This window comes from Haemaphysalis longicornis, unplaced genomic scaffold (genome assembly GCF_048455015.1).
Source record: "Haemaphysalis longicornis isolate Haplotype H1 unplaced genomic scaffold, Haemaphysalis longicornis Haplotype H1 scaffold_2, whole genome shotgun sequence".
Taxonomy (NCBI): domain Eukaryota; kingdom Metazoa; phylum Arthropoda; class Arachnida; order Ixodida; family Ixodidae; genus Haemaphysalis; species Haemaphysalis longicornis.
Genome location: NW_027526295.1, coordinates 180,121,007 through 180,133,904, shown reverse-complemented (window position 1 = coordinate 180,133,904; position 12,898 = coordinate 180,121,007). Strand labels below are relative to the sequence as shown.

The 12,898-nt window shown below is 46.8% G+C and overlaps 1 protein-coding gene across 4 annotated transcripts in view; it reads right to left on the bottom strand.

Annotated features, from left to right (window-relative positions):
• LOC144169581 (aquaporin-9-like) overlaps nucleotides 1–12,898 on the bottom strand; it is a 114,719-nt gene that overhangs the window by 19,655 nt on the left and 82,166 nt on the right. For all 4 annotated transcript variants that reach the window (XM_077698820.1, XM_077698819.1, XM_077698821.1 and 1 more), the window contains exons 5-6: nucleotides 7,188–7,408; nucleotides 4,005–4,132 (exon numbers count right to left, since the gene is read on the bottom strand). In XM_077698820.1, the coding sequence (XP_077554946.1) occupies nucleotides 4,005–4,132; nucleotides 7,188–7,408 (349 nt within the window). The remainder of the gene's footprint in view (nucleotides 1–4,004; nucleotides 4,133–7,187; nucleotides 7,409–12,898) is intronic.

Sequence of the window (12,898 nt, the reverse complement as noted above, 5' to 3'; positions counted from 1 at the left end):
GCCGAGAAGTGCCAACGCACGCACGCAAAGAAAAATTCCTGGTACGCTGTAGAGAAACCAATGACTCCATGGCCGGAGGCGCCGCTTTTTACTGCTTACAGTCACGGCCAATTTGAAGGTGATCGCTGGAGCATCGTCCGGCGGGCCTTTCAAACTGCATAGCGGCCGTCTTCAGAACTTAGGAGATGAATGTAGCTGTGCCTTCTTTCTCTCGTTGTCTCTTGCATGATCCAACCCTGGGGCGGTATTCTCGCATTTGTCCGTTTTGAAAACGTCCGTTTTGCGTCAGTTTTATTGTGACGTGCTTTCAGTTGTAGGCGGGCTTTGGGTTGACTTTTGCGCAACTGGTCTAGAAAACACATCTTAAGCGACTAAACCTATTTTAAACTATCTTTTATGTGTTTATTGTTCCGCCAGCAAACCAACAATAAGGCGACGAAAAATCGTCTGCCCCCAATCGTCTGCTCCGAGAAGCCGCGGCTCATTGCGCTCCTGCCTGCTTACAAGGCGTCACATCCGGTTGTTCGCTTTTAGCCAATCAGGGCTTGCTCAAAACGGACACTTTTGAAACGGACACAAAACGGACAAAACATGAGAATACCGCCCCTGATAATATCCGTAACATGGCTCTGCTGCTTGTTTTGTTGCCACCCGAGCGGTCACCTTTCAATTGATCGCTATACTGCACGTGTGGCCTGGTTTTCTTTCAGTATTTCCACGCCCGTTGAAAGGAGCTCACGAGGACGCGACAACGACGGCGATCAACACATTTTCAGCATTCAATCCTTCACTTCGTGATTTATCGCTTCATTTGCGCGTGTTGGGGCTCGCAAGCCGGAAGGAGCTACTCAGATCATCTGCCTTTATACCACACGTTGACCATGTTCTTCCCATCCGATCGATTCCGCGTTGACACGCGTGTATGTTGAGACACCCTGTACGTGGTTCGAAAAAAAGTGAAATAAATAATAAAAGAAACTGCGCACAGCGCCCCTGCGTGCATGTGTATTTGTTTTTTATGAGACTTCTGGGGCCCCTTTAAGCACATACGCCGAAATGGCTGTGTATCTTCATAAAGCAGCTGCTTGAGTGATGCTCCCAGTTTAAATGCTGCTCTGTGCTGGAAACATCCATCCGCTAATCTTGGCTTGGACGATTTATGCGACTGTCTCGGAGTCCATTCACTCATAAATAGGGTTGTTCGTTTTCGGGCACCCGCCGCGGTGGCTCAGTGGCTAAAGCGTTGCGCTGCTGAGCACGAGGTCGCGGGTACGATTCCCGGCCGTGGCGGCCACTTTTCTGATGGAGGCGAAAAGCAAAAACGCCCGTGTGTACGAGATTTCGGCGCGCGTTAAAGATCCTCAGGCGGTCAAATTTAATCCGGAGCTCTCCATTACGGCATGCCTCATCGCCTGCGTTGCGTCAGCGCGTTAAACCCTACAATCAAATCCGATCGTTTTCGGGCAAAACCCGATTTTACCTTTATTTTTACATCCCGAACATGTTTAAGGAGAATCGAGTTAAACCCGATTTAGACAATTTCAAAGCGCACGATCGAGTTCTGACGGTCCGCCGGTCTAAGCCAGAACTCGGCGGAAGCAATGCCCACAAACACAGCCTTCGAACTCATTGAGTATTGACATGACTCCCGCGCTCACTACCCCGGCCTGGCAAATGCCGCATTGACATTGTTGCGCCTAGATAATGGAAGCTGCGTTGCCGAGAGAACTTCCTCTCAGCTGAGACACGTTCAACGATCGGATCCAGACCTCGAATGGAGACCGACATGTTGCGCATGCAGATGATGATTATGTGCGAAAACAAGGATGTGTAAACAATCAATGACCAGCTTTTCGTGAATAAAATGTTTCATTTCTTCGAAGTTATTGATGCTCTTTACTGTCATCATTACTGATAAACGTCCAATCAAACGCCGAATTTGGGGCAGCATTTGCTGATATCCCTGATATCCCCCCGATAAAGAGCTTGAAACAAATATCAATTTTAACGCGTCAGAGTTAAGAAGCTTGTGATACCCATTGATAAAATAAACCGAGTGTAATCACTCAGTAAATCTGTGGGTTTAACTCGAAAGAAACACGAATTTAAGAATGGTTCAACAAAAATACTCGATTTCTCCCCAATTATTAGTTTGAAAAAAAGCACCCAATTTTTACCCCCGATTTTTTGTAAATATAAAGCCCGAAAACGAGCTACCCGACTCATACACTGCTTCCCCTGAACGTCAATCCCGAACACTGCCTAATAAATCGACATCTTTTTGTAACTACAGGAAAAGTGCACTGCGCGGGCGCTTCTGGCTCTTGCGAGCGAGTTCGCTCATTGAAAATAAGCATGTAGACATCGATCGGACAGATACACGTATTTCATACAGGCAGGGGCGCTGTATGCCAGAACATACTCGCAGGCTCCTGGGGTCTTTTTTTAGCACTGGCGCGAATCTTGATTTCGGGCGTAATTTGAACGCATACACGCGCGCATGCGCATTTATGCGACGCCCGGGGGGAGCGGCACACGCGGGTAGGGAGCCTCGTTTTCCTGTGAAACGAGGCTTCGTGCGAACAGACCTTTTCCTTTCGTAGTCGCCCATCAAAATTACCGTCACAAGCTTTGCTGTAGCCCACTATCGATGCTAGCGTGTCTTTTTGATTATGGAGAGCGACCTTTTTTTCTTCCCGCTTTTCGCATGGGCGTCCCTAATAGTCCAGATCATGCGGAACCCCTGATCTGCAGAGCTAGCTGGCACTTTAATGATTACAGCGGTCATCGCTGACAGGCGGATAGGGAAACCTGAATGTGAATTCCGGACTGAGTTGAACAAATGGTATCACACTTAAAAGGTGAGTCGAACACAGACTCCAGAGATTGGTTAGGACCAGCCAATGATACCTTCAGAGCTTAGAAACGGCGCCAGTAGACGGACAGACGTCGGCTTGCAGCAACATTGTTTTCTCTGATCATTAGTTTGCTACAGGCCCAAGACAGCCGTGTAGATATAAAAACGTTTCAGAAAGTGGACTAATCATTCCAAAATTTGACGATAGAGATAGAAAAAAAAAAAAAACTCCCACGAAGGCACACGGCGCTTACAGCAGAATTGTGTTCTTAAGAACACGCCAGTATTTGCACTCTGATGCGGCCTTGCAATGCCAAGGGTCCTGTTGCGGCTCGATGGAGCGGGAAAGCAAAAATTTTACAGTCTTGCCTCTGTTACGCAAAAGTTTTTCACCCTTACTGCATTCCCTTGTGGAACAGTTGCGGCGCAACCCGCATTGCAAGGCCCTGCCCGAGGTCTTTGGCGAGAAAGTCGGTAAGTCTGCCCTGTCGACTAGAAGATCAAAACTGTTCGATAAAAAACTTCTATGCAGTGGCCCATATTTTGTAGCGACTTCTCCCTGTCGTCGTGCTACAAACGTTTGTGAGTTTGGAGTGTCTGTGCGTTTTGAGACCATCGATACCGAAAATGGTAGGGAAGCAATGAATACCATAGTTCATTTCAGAAGTTGCACGCAGCATTGTGGAGGATGCATTGTCGTCAACAAGTGCCCCGGTGAGGGCGCCTAACTCACCGTGAAAGGGGCCTTGAAAGGACATTTCCGTCTGCCCTCCCGGCAGGTGAAACCGCAAGGCCCCGGCGCCTATAGTCGATTAATTCCTCCACGGTGAGTTAGGCGCCCTCGGTGGGCAGATTGTTGACAACAATGTAGCCTCCACTTGCAGCTTCTATAATGAACTTTAATTGCGGACATACGGTACCGAACGGTACTTTTCGCAACTTCAAAGTTATCAAAGCAAGATGTGATTGAAGTGCTGTGTAACACCACGGGTACGCCAGAAAAGAAGATACAAAGGAAAAAAATAGAGAAAGACCCTCCATTACAAGACCGCTACGGCAATTGAATCAGAGAGCGACAGAGCTTATACGGGGGTGGGGATGCGAGGGGAAAAAAAAAACAGCGGGCAGAGCCCGGCCGCTTACGTACTGGAGGCGGCGGGCAGCTGCGGGTTGGGCCAGTGGTCGCCGATGGCCACCTTGTACAGCCACACGCCCAGGATGGCGCCGATGTGGGGTCCCACGATGGGAACCCACACGTAGTTCCAGTTGCGCAGGCTGCAAGAGGAGGAGGGGCCGGGAACGGCCACGTCGAGATAAAACCAGTGGCACCGCCGCCGGTATGTTATCCAGACAAGGGAAGAGGCCTTACACAGTAGAATCTCGACAAACGGAAATCGCTTAAACGGAAGTGCCGCTTAAACGGCACAGTAGGCTGTAGGTCGGTTGGTTTTGTATTCAGATAACGTAAAAAAAAAAAAAATCCCGGTAATCTGAACTAAAATTTCTGCGCCACCGTGTAAACGGAACCAGAATTGGAACTTCTTGTGATATCCATTGACATGAGAATCAGCTTTTTACGGTTCCGGCTGTTTCGTTTTTTTTTTTTCTTCCTCCGTGTTTTTTTTTTTTAAGCCTCATTTGCCTGTGGTTAGCCGTGTTAGCGCAACGAACGCAACATCGCAGTTCTTGTTCCAGTCGTTCGGTCTCGATTCAAGGCGCCGAGGTTACAGGGCTCAGCTCCTTCCGCCTCGTTCGTGCCATCGTGGTGGTATTTGCGCTTTATTATCGCGTTGCCGTCTTCTGAATTCGGTGGCTCGTAAGCACTCGCGAAGTTTCAAACAAAAATAATTGATGCATTTTGTAGTGCACAGCGACTCATTATTACCAAATCAACTTTGTGAATGCTGTGCCTAAGCCTCTTGTAGTTTTCTTGCTTTCTGAAAAAACTATCGGCTACATTCACCTTTTAGTGCTTCGAGTTCCATGAAATGCCATTAAGAGTGTGTACGCACATAAATTTGCACCTTTGCACATTTCTCACAGTAAACGGAACTCCTGTTAAACGGAACTAATTTTTTTTCGGTCCCTTCAAATTCCGTTTATCGAGAGTCTACTGCAGTTGCCAAAACGTGTTTGCATCCTGTTCCACTGTCCCCACTGAAGATAGCAGCAAGAACAACATTTGGCGGCTGTTTCGGTTTGCTTTTCCGCGAACCACGTTAGAAGTACCGTATTTTCGCGCGCATAACCCGCCCCTGCATATAATCCGCACCTTACTTTCAGCCCGCTGGAAGGTAGAAAAAAAAAAAGAACACTCGTGTATTGCCCGCACATTTGATACAGGAAAGGCTGCTCCAAAGCTACTGCTCAAGCAACAGATCACATACTATGTAGACAGAAAAAGCGTATATTTAGCAAGTAGAATACACTCACTGCAAGGCGGAAGTCACGATTCACTCAGTGTTACTGCTCTCGCTATAGAGCTATCACTTGAGCCGCAGTTTTCACGGTTGTACACAAGGTCATCATCGGTTCCATCCAGGTTGGTCCATGTTGTTTTGTTTTTTTCGTCCTTGTTTCTTCTTCCATGTCCTTCTATGTTTTGCGCGATCGCTGCCATGGAAGGCTCAGTCAGTGTTACTGCGTAGGAGCTTCACGGCACAGCGCGTATTACCGTGAAGCAACACTAAAGGAAAAATCCCGTGTATTATACGCACGCCTACTTTGCCACTGAAATTTTCGCCTTTCTGGTGCGGGTTATAAGCGCGAAAATACGGCACTCTGTGCACCGTGGCATTGACGGCCACACCTGGGGCGGTATTCCCGTGTTTTGTCCCTTTTGTGTCCCTTTCAAAAGTGTCCCTTTTGAGCGAGCCCTGATTGGCTAAAAGCGAACACCCGGATGTGACGCCATGCAAGCACGGCGGAGCTGTGAGCCGGGCTACTCGGAGCAGACGATTTGGAGCAGACGATTTTTCGTCGCCTTATTGTTGGTTCGCTCGTGGTACAATAAACACATAAAAGATACTCTGATACGGTTTCAGTTCTTTAAAATGCGTTTGCAAGAACAGTTACGCTATTTGAATAAAAGGCCCACTGCTTAACCGGAAGTACGTCACGATGAAAGGGACGTAAAAGAGACATTTTCAAAAGGGGCAGTTACGAGAATACCGCCCCTGGACTCACGTGTGCAGAATAACTGCAGCGCAGAAGGTCATCTACGTGCATTCATCGTCTAATCCGTGACTTGTTCTTCCCTTAAGTTCCCTTTCTCTCCCGCTCACGTATCCACCTTTTCCGACCTCCTCCCTGTTTTCTTAACCTCTCGGATTACGTGCGGCGTGCACCATTGAGCATTTCCTCGCCTTCTCGCCTTTCCTCCCAGATTCACCTGCTGACCACCGTATCTGGTCGAATGTGCAACGCTACCCATGGAACGAATCCAATCCGGGTCCATCCATTGAGTCGCGTTTACAGTTAATCCTCGTTATAACGAAGTTTTCGGTACAGAAAACTCGCGTCGTTATACGGGGACGATGTGCCCTCCGTGCGAAACAGTGGGGACAATGAGACACTTCGAACAAAGCGATATTTAGAATAAAGCGACTTCTTTGCAAAGAAAGTCATTTACGTTAATTTCCTTGGTACGCGGTTTCACCGGACGCCCATGAAGCCAATAAATGGTGCTACGAATCGGCCAATTTTGCACGGTTACGTAAATGCGTACGTTGCTACTTTTGGGTACGCGGCTGTACGAATTTTCCATCGCACCTAAGCGTGGCAACGGTGGTCGATCTATTCTACGTACAATATAGACCGTATAAGCAACGCTCGTTTGTCGCCACGTGTTTACGAGCCCAAAATTTAGACCTCAGAAATAAAAGAAAAATCAAATAGAACACCAAATGGTAGGATTTGTATTTAAGTTCGAAGAAAACTTAAAAAAAAAATGCGAACTAACGAATATTTCTCCGTCTTTGAATCCCGCAGACAGAGAGCGCGCGCGACTCTCTTTCGCTTCCTCCAATGCGCCTTTCCCCCTCACCAGTGTCGGTAGATGTGAGAGTGCCACTACGTCATCTGTAAAACCAGCCTATCTCTCTCCTCTTACTTCTACCTCCTCTCAAACTTTTTTTTTTTTTTTACCCGCATGCGCATAAGGTAGCGCCAGATGAGTTTTCTCCGTACACGAGACCAACCGTTTCTCCTTCCTCCTAGTCACATAAGGCTTCGAGAAAATCGAGTGCTACGCGTGAAGCGTGCAGCAGTGGGAAGGAGATGAGTAGCAAGAACAAGACGAGCGGGCTAGAGCAGTTGAGCGGGGGCGTACGTGAACGTCTCAGTGGACCAGCCGGCGAGTAGGGTGAAGATGCGCGGCGAGAGGTCCCTGGCCGGGTTCAGGGGGCACATGCAGTTGTTGGCGAAGCCGAAGATGAGCGCCATGATCATGAGCCCCAGGCAGATCGGATGCATCTGCTTGGGGATGCCGCCGAAGTTGCGCTCGTCCGTGATCGCCTCCGCGGTCAGCGACAGGAGGCCCGTCGCGATGACCTGCGATTCATCATCACCATCATCATCAGCAGCAGCAGCAGCAGTAAACAGTAAACTGCAGGACGAAGGCGTCTCCCATTAATTTCCAACCGCCCCTGCCCTGCGCCCCCCGAGTCCCCTCTTTGCCCCCGAGTTGTCCTAAATTTACCCCTCCATCGAGCTAACCATCTTCTCCAACATCCAGCCCCGTGTCTCGATAGCCACCCCGGTGGTCCAACGCGTGTCATTTCGTCTCTCTACGCTTGGCCAGCCCAAGTCCACTCCTGTTTCTTAATTTGAACTAAGATATCGATAATACCACCCGAGTTTGTTATCTGATATACTCAGCAGGAACGCTCGTTTCCTGGCCCCAAACGTTGCTCCTATATCGACAGCATTGTGAGTTGAAAAAAAAAGCCTGTTTTGCCAGTTAAAAGTGCAAAACATACACAGCAGCGCCCCTGATGAATGCCGCCGTTCGACTCTAGAGTCTATACCGCTAAGATAGTCAGTGTTAAGATGGCATCAGCAGCGACGTGGTTGGCTACAGCGCCCCGGCATGCTTCTGCTGCCTCTGCCGATAGGCGGGCAAATTTCGAGGATCAACCCCAGGGCCCCGTCCACCATTCGTACCGCTACCTCGTCAGTATAGGCCACGTTGCGTATCACGGTTCTGCCGTAGCGCAAGTTTTCTCGGCAGACGACACAATTATTGCGAGTCGTGTTCACGTCCGCCGTTTTTTTTTCTATCCATGACGCAGCTGAGCACTTTCAGTAGGTAGCGTTGAGCGGTGACGCCTTTTAAAGGAGCCATGAGGAGAAAATACAACTTCGTTTAATTTGAAAAAAAACTAGGATTCAGTATCTCACTCAGCTCCATTAGAGACACAAAAGATGTTTTTTTAACAAAAAAAAAGCAAGAAGTATTTAAAAACCTTCAAATTTTGCGCCACAGTGACGTGTTATGAGCAAGAATGACGTCATACGGGCCAAAAATAAAACATAATTTTCAGTGCGTTAACTGCACGTTAGCATTCAAGTGATGCGGTCGAATGGAACTAGAAGCCCCATTACAGACGTCCCGTCATGTGTCGTCGCGACAGGTCAGTTAGGCGGCCGCCAATCGCACAAACAAGGTTCCGTGACGTCATAGAAAAGTTGCGGGGAATTGGCTAGGTCGCGACTGCTTCACACGTTTTCTTTAATATCTCCATTATTTGTTCGAAGATTGCGATGATAATGGTATCATTGTTATCGGGACTAAGCAGTCTTTCTAATAAACCCAACTTGTATTTTGTTTTCATGGCTCCTTTAAAACCGCTCGCCTCACCCGCATCGCATGGCATTCCGAATGCCTGCCATAAGTGGTAGGCCATGCTATACTCGGTTAAATAGAAAACAGCCAACCGGAAGACCAGGGGAGGAATTTTGAGTTTTGTCCGTTCCAAAAATTTCCAGTTCGAGTCCACTTCAGCCGTGACGTAGGTGAACTTGCGAGACCTCTGACCAATGAGGTGCACAGAAACTGATCGCTTCTGCTGTGTCACATCCGGTTCGCCCGTTTTCAGCCAATCAGGGATAGCTCAAAATAGACACTTTGAAATGGACGTAAAATGGGCAAAAATGAAAATACCGTCCCAGATCGGAGCGTTACGCAAAAAGAGAAAAAAATTGCGGAAGCTCACACTAAACGCGTAAGACTTGAAGGTAGCGAAGCTGTACGCAACCTTCACGACCATCACGACCGTTTAAGTCCACGATAGCAGCCGATTTGCTTCTTCTTCGCTGACGCAACGACCTTTACTTCATTTTTGACTGTGTAACGGTGAAGCAGAAGCAAATCGAAGAAGCAGAACGAACGGAACGCGCACACTTAAACTAGGCGCCCGACCGTGCAACGTGGACCTTATCACGTGTTCTGTGTAGGGGCAGGTGGCGTGATTCATTTCCCCACAGCCACAGCCGAGTGAGTAAGCCGTCTGACTCTCGGGTACTAGCTCACGGTCGTAGCAGAGCGGGTGAGACGACTGACTCTAACTCTGGAATCCTGCCATTGCCGGTGATTTTCTTTCTTTATACTGTTATACCGAATTTTGTGAAATGCCGGAATCAACGAATCGAAAAAAGCTTCGCTGTTAAAATAGGCGATCACTGGGAGCCTGTGATGCAGTTACCAATCGCTTTGCAGTGCACTGTAAAATTAAATCACTGTCTATAACTCACACTCTTACACGCTAGTGAAAAAAACAAAGGAAAACAGCCTTAGGGGTGTTTTGTCGTTTTGCCGTTTCATCATCATCATCTTCTTCTTCATTATTATCAGCATATATACGCGCACTGCAGTGCAAAGGCCTCTCCCATAGATCTCCAATTATCCAGGTCCTGTGCTAATTGCAACCAATTTATCCCCGCAAACTTCTTGATCTCATCTGCCCATCTAACTTTCTGCCGCCCCCTGCCACGCTTGCCTTCTCTACGGATCCACTCTGCTACCCTTAATGACCAACGGCTATCTTGCCTTCGCATTGCATGCCCCGCCCACACCTATTTCTTCTTCTTAATTTCTACTAATATGTCCTTAACACGCGTTTGTTCCCGACTCACTCCGTTATCTTCTTGTCCCTTAATGTTATACCTATCATTTTCCGCTCCATTTCCCTCTGAGTCGTTCTCAATTTAAGTTGAACCCTTTTTGTGAGCCTCCAAGTTTCTGCCCCGTAGGTGAGTACCGGTAAGATGCAGCTGTCGTACACTTTCTTCTTCAGAAAAAATGGTAGGCTGTCATTCATTATATGAGAATGCCTGCCCAATGTACTCCAACCCATTCTTATCCTTCTAATTATCTCTGCCACATGGTTGGGATCCGGGGTCACAACTTGGCCTAAGTAGATGTATTCGCTTACCACTTCCAATGCCTCGCCACCTATCTCGAACCGCGGTGCTCTTCCTAGGTTATATAGAACCATTTTTTCCCTGAATATTAACTTTCAGGCCCACGATTCTACTCTGCTTGTCCGGTGCGGTAAGCATGCTTTGCAATTCGTCCCCCGAGTTACTTAGCAAGGCAACGTCATCAGCAAATCTGAGGTTACTGAGGTATTCTCCATTAACCCTTACTCCCACCTGTTCCCAATCCAACGTTCTGAATACTTCTTGTAAGCATGCTGTGAATAACATTGGAGAGATTGTGTCTCCTTGTCTGACGCCCTTCCTTATAGGTATTTTACTTCTCTCCTTATGGAGGATGATGGTAGCTGTGGATCCGTCATAGATATCCTCTATTATTTTCACGTAATGCTCGTCTACACCCCGATCCCGCAATGCCTGAATGACTGCTGAAGTCAAAAGCTTTCCCATAATCTATGAGGGCTATATATAGTGGTTGAGTATACTCCGTGCACTTCTCTATCACCTGACTGATCGTGAGGTGATAGTCGTGTACACCCTTTCATAGGCTGTTTTTTTTTTTTTTTTTTTTTTTTTCTTATAGGGTGTCACGGTTTAGCTACAAAAATGGTGTTCAACGGCGCCGCGCGTGTAAGCGGCAGTACGAGGCAGCTTCTCTTTGTCTTTCTTTTTTTTTTTCTGTGCAGTTAACCGTCAAACCGCCCCGTCAACCACGTGACCCCATCGGTGACCATCAACGAAATCAGAGGGCGCTTCTGACAAGGTGGCCCTCCCGTGCTTTGATTTTCCTTATTGCGCTCGACACTTTAAGCGTCCATTTTATGAAGTTTTTGGGGTGCTTAACGCGAGAATTTCGTTTGTCTGTCTGTCCACCTGTTCCTCGATTCAGCCGCCCGACCAAAAGTAAGAAGAATCTTGAACGGGACGCTTATATAGGCAAAACATTTCTAAACTAAGCATTTGATACTTGTCAAGATTGTTGAGCGAAAAGAAAAGAAAATGGGAATATTTAAGGAAAGACATCAATACATTAATGACATTTGCATTGTCTTTTTTTAATTAAGAACAGATGGCTGCTTAATCTTCGCGATAGCAAATAAGGACATACGCATTGAAAATATGTTTTGATTGCAATACAAAAGCGCTCGCGGCGTCCCCTTGTGGCAAACGTTCCAAGTTGAAACGTAACGTAATTGGATTGCGTTGGATTAAATTGAATTGTATCGGATTGGATTGGATTGGAATTGTATATACTGTACACACGCGTTGTTACTGGTTTACATGCGCGAGTGAGCAATGCCACGGGTGATTTACGGTAAGAACGATCCCCAGTGATTCGCCCACTCGTCATGATTCCCTTCGTGAAGATGCGTGAATTTTTTATTTAAAAAACACTTTTACGCTCGGTTATGCACCTTTGTTTTCCTTGAAATGTACTCAATGTTTTTTCTGGCTAAATAATGGGTGCGTTCCAATTTATCCTTTAGACAGCTTCTTTGCCGTCTTCGCAGGCAGTGCGCCATGTTAAGCCCCGTTCCAATTCGAACGAAGCAGTCAACGAAGACTGCTTCGAAGAGACAGCATTTAAGTCAGCAACGATGCAGGCTACCTTCCTGTCTAAACCACTAAGCGACGCCAGCGCCACCTTTTCGTGTAATAATGTTGTGACAAATTAACTTGTTATGTTATTGAAATATTTAGTACAGCTTACTAAGGGTGAAGGTGCTTTTGTTTAGTTTTTAAATTACACAATGTTTGTAATAATAACGGTAATATTAATTACGAAACTTGCGGCTTACGTTACTCAACATGTCTTCTATAAAGTTGTCGATTGTGTTGGGGACCGCTGCGCCGTTCCAATTCTGCTTCCTTTAGACGTCTTATTTGACTGCTTCGTAACCTGTCTATCAAGCTGTCCGCGAATTGGAACTCAGCCAATGTATGTCGACAAGTATATGAACGTTCCTCCAGTGGTAGCAGTTGGGAAAGTTGTTTGTCCGGATATGCAGTGATGCACGCTGTTATGGACGAAATGCTCTTTTTCCAGAGGTATACGCCCTTTTGAAAACAGTTTCAGAAGCTGACGCAAAAAAAAAAAAATCTGCAGATGTTGGCCAAAAAAGTGATTCGCGTATGCAAATGACGGCAGTACTCTACTGCACAATCTGCATAAGTTCGGCTGGGGATGCAGAAAAAGTGCGTTAACACACACCATTTTCAAGAGGAAAAAAAATGTCCGGATACAAGACAGTTTCGACAAACGGGTAAACGTGTGGTAACAATCACCAAACAACGCAGCAGTGACGGTGCACAGCAAAGTATATTTCATACAGTGTGCAAGACCGCAGTATGCCTGTGCGTGGGTCGCCTTTTTATTCGAGAGTATAGGAGGAGATTTTTTTTTCTTTCGAGATGAGCCAAATCCACCTAACGCGAATTTGAGAGAAAATCGAAAGTTTGTTACCGGACCTAAATGCAAAGCTGTCAATATTAAATGACATCTTTTACATGTCAGCTAAAGGAATTTTATGGCCAGAAGTAAGTAAAAAATATTCGATGAATTTGAGCAATATTAGGATAAGTTCAAATTTGGCTCGTACTGAA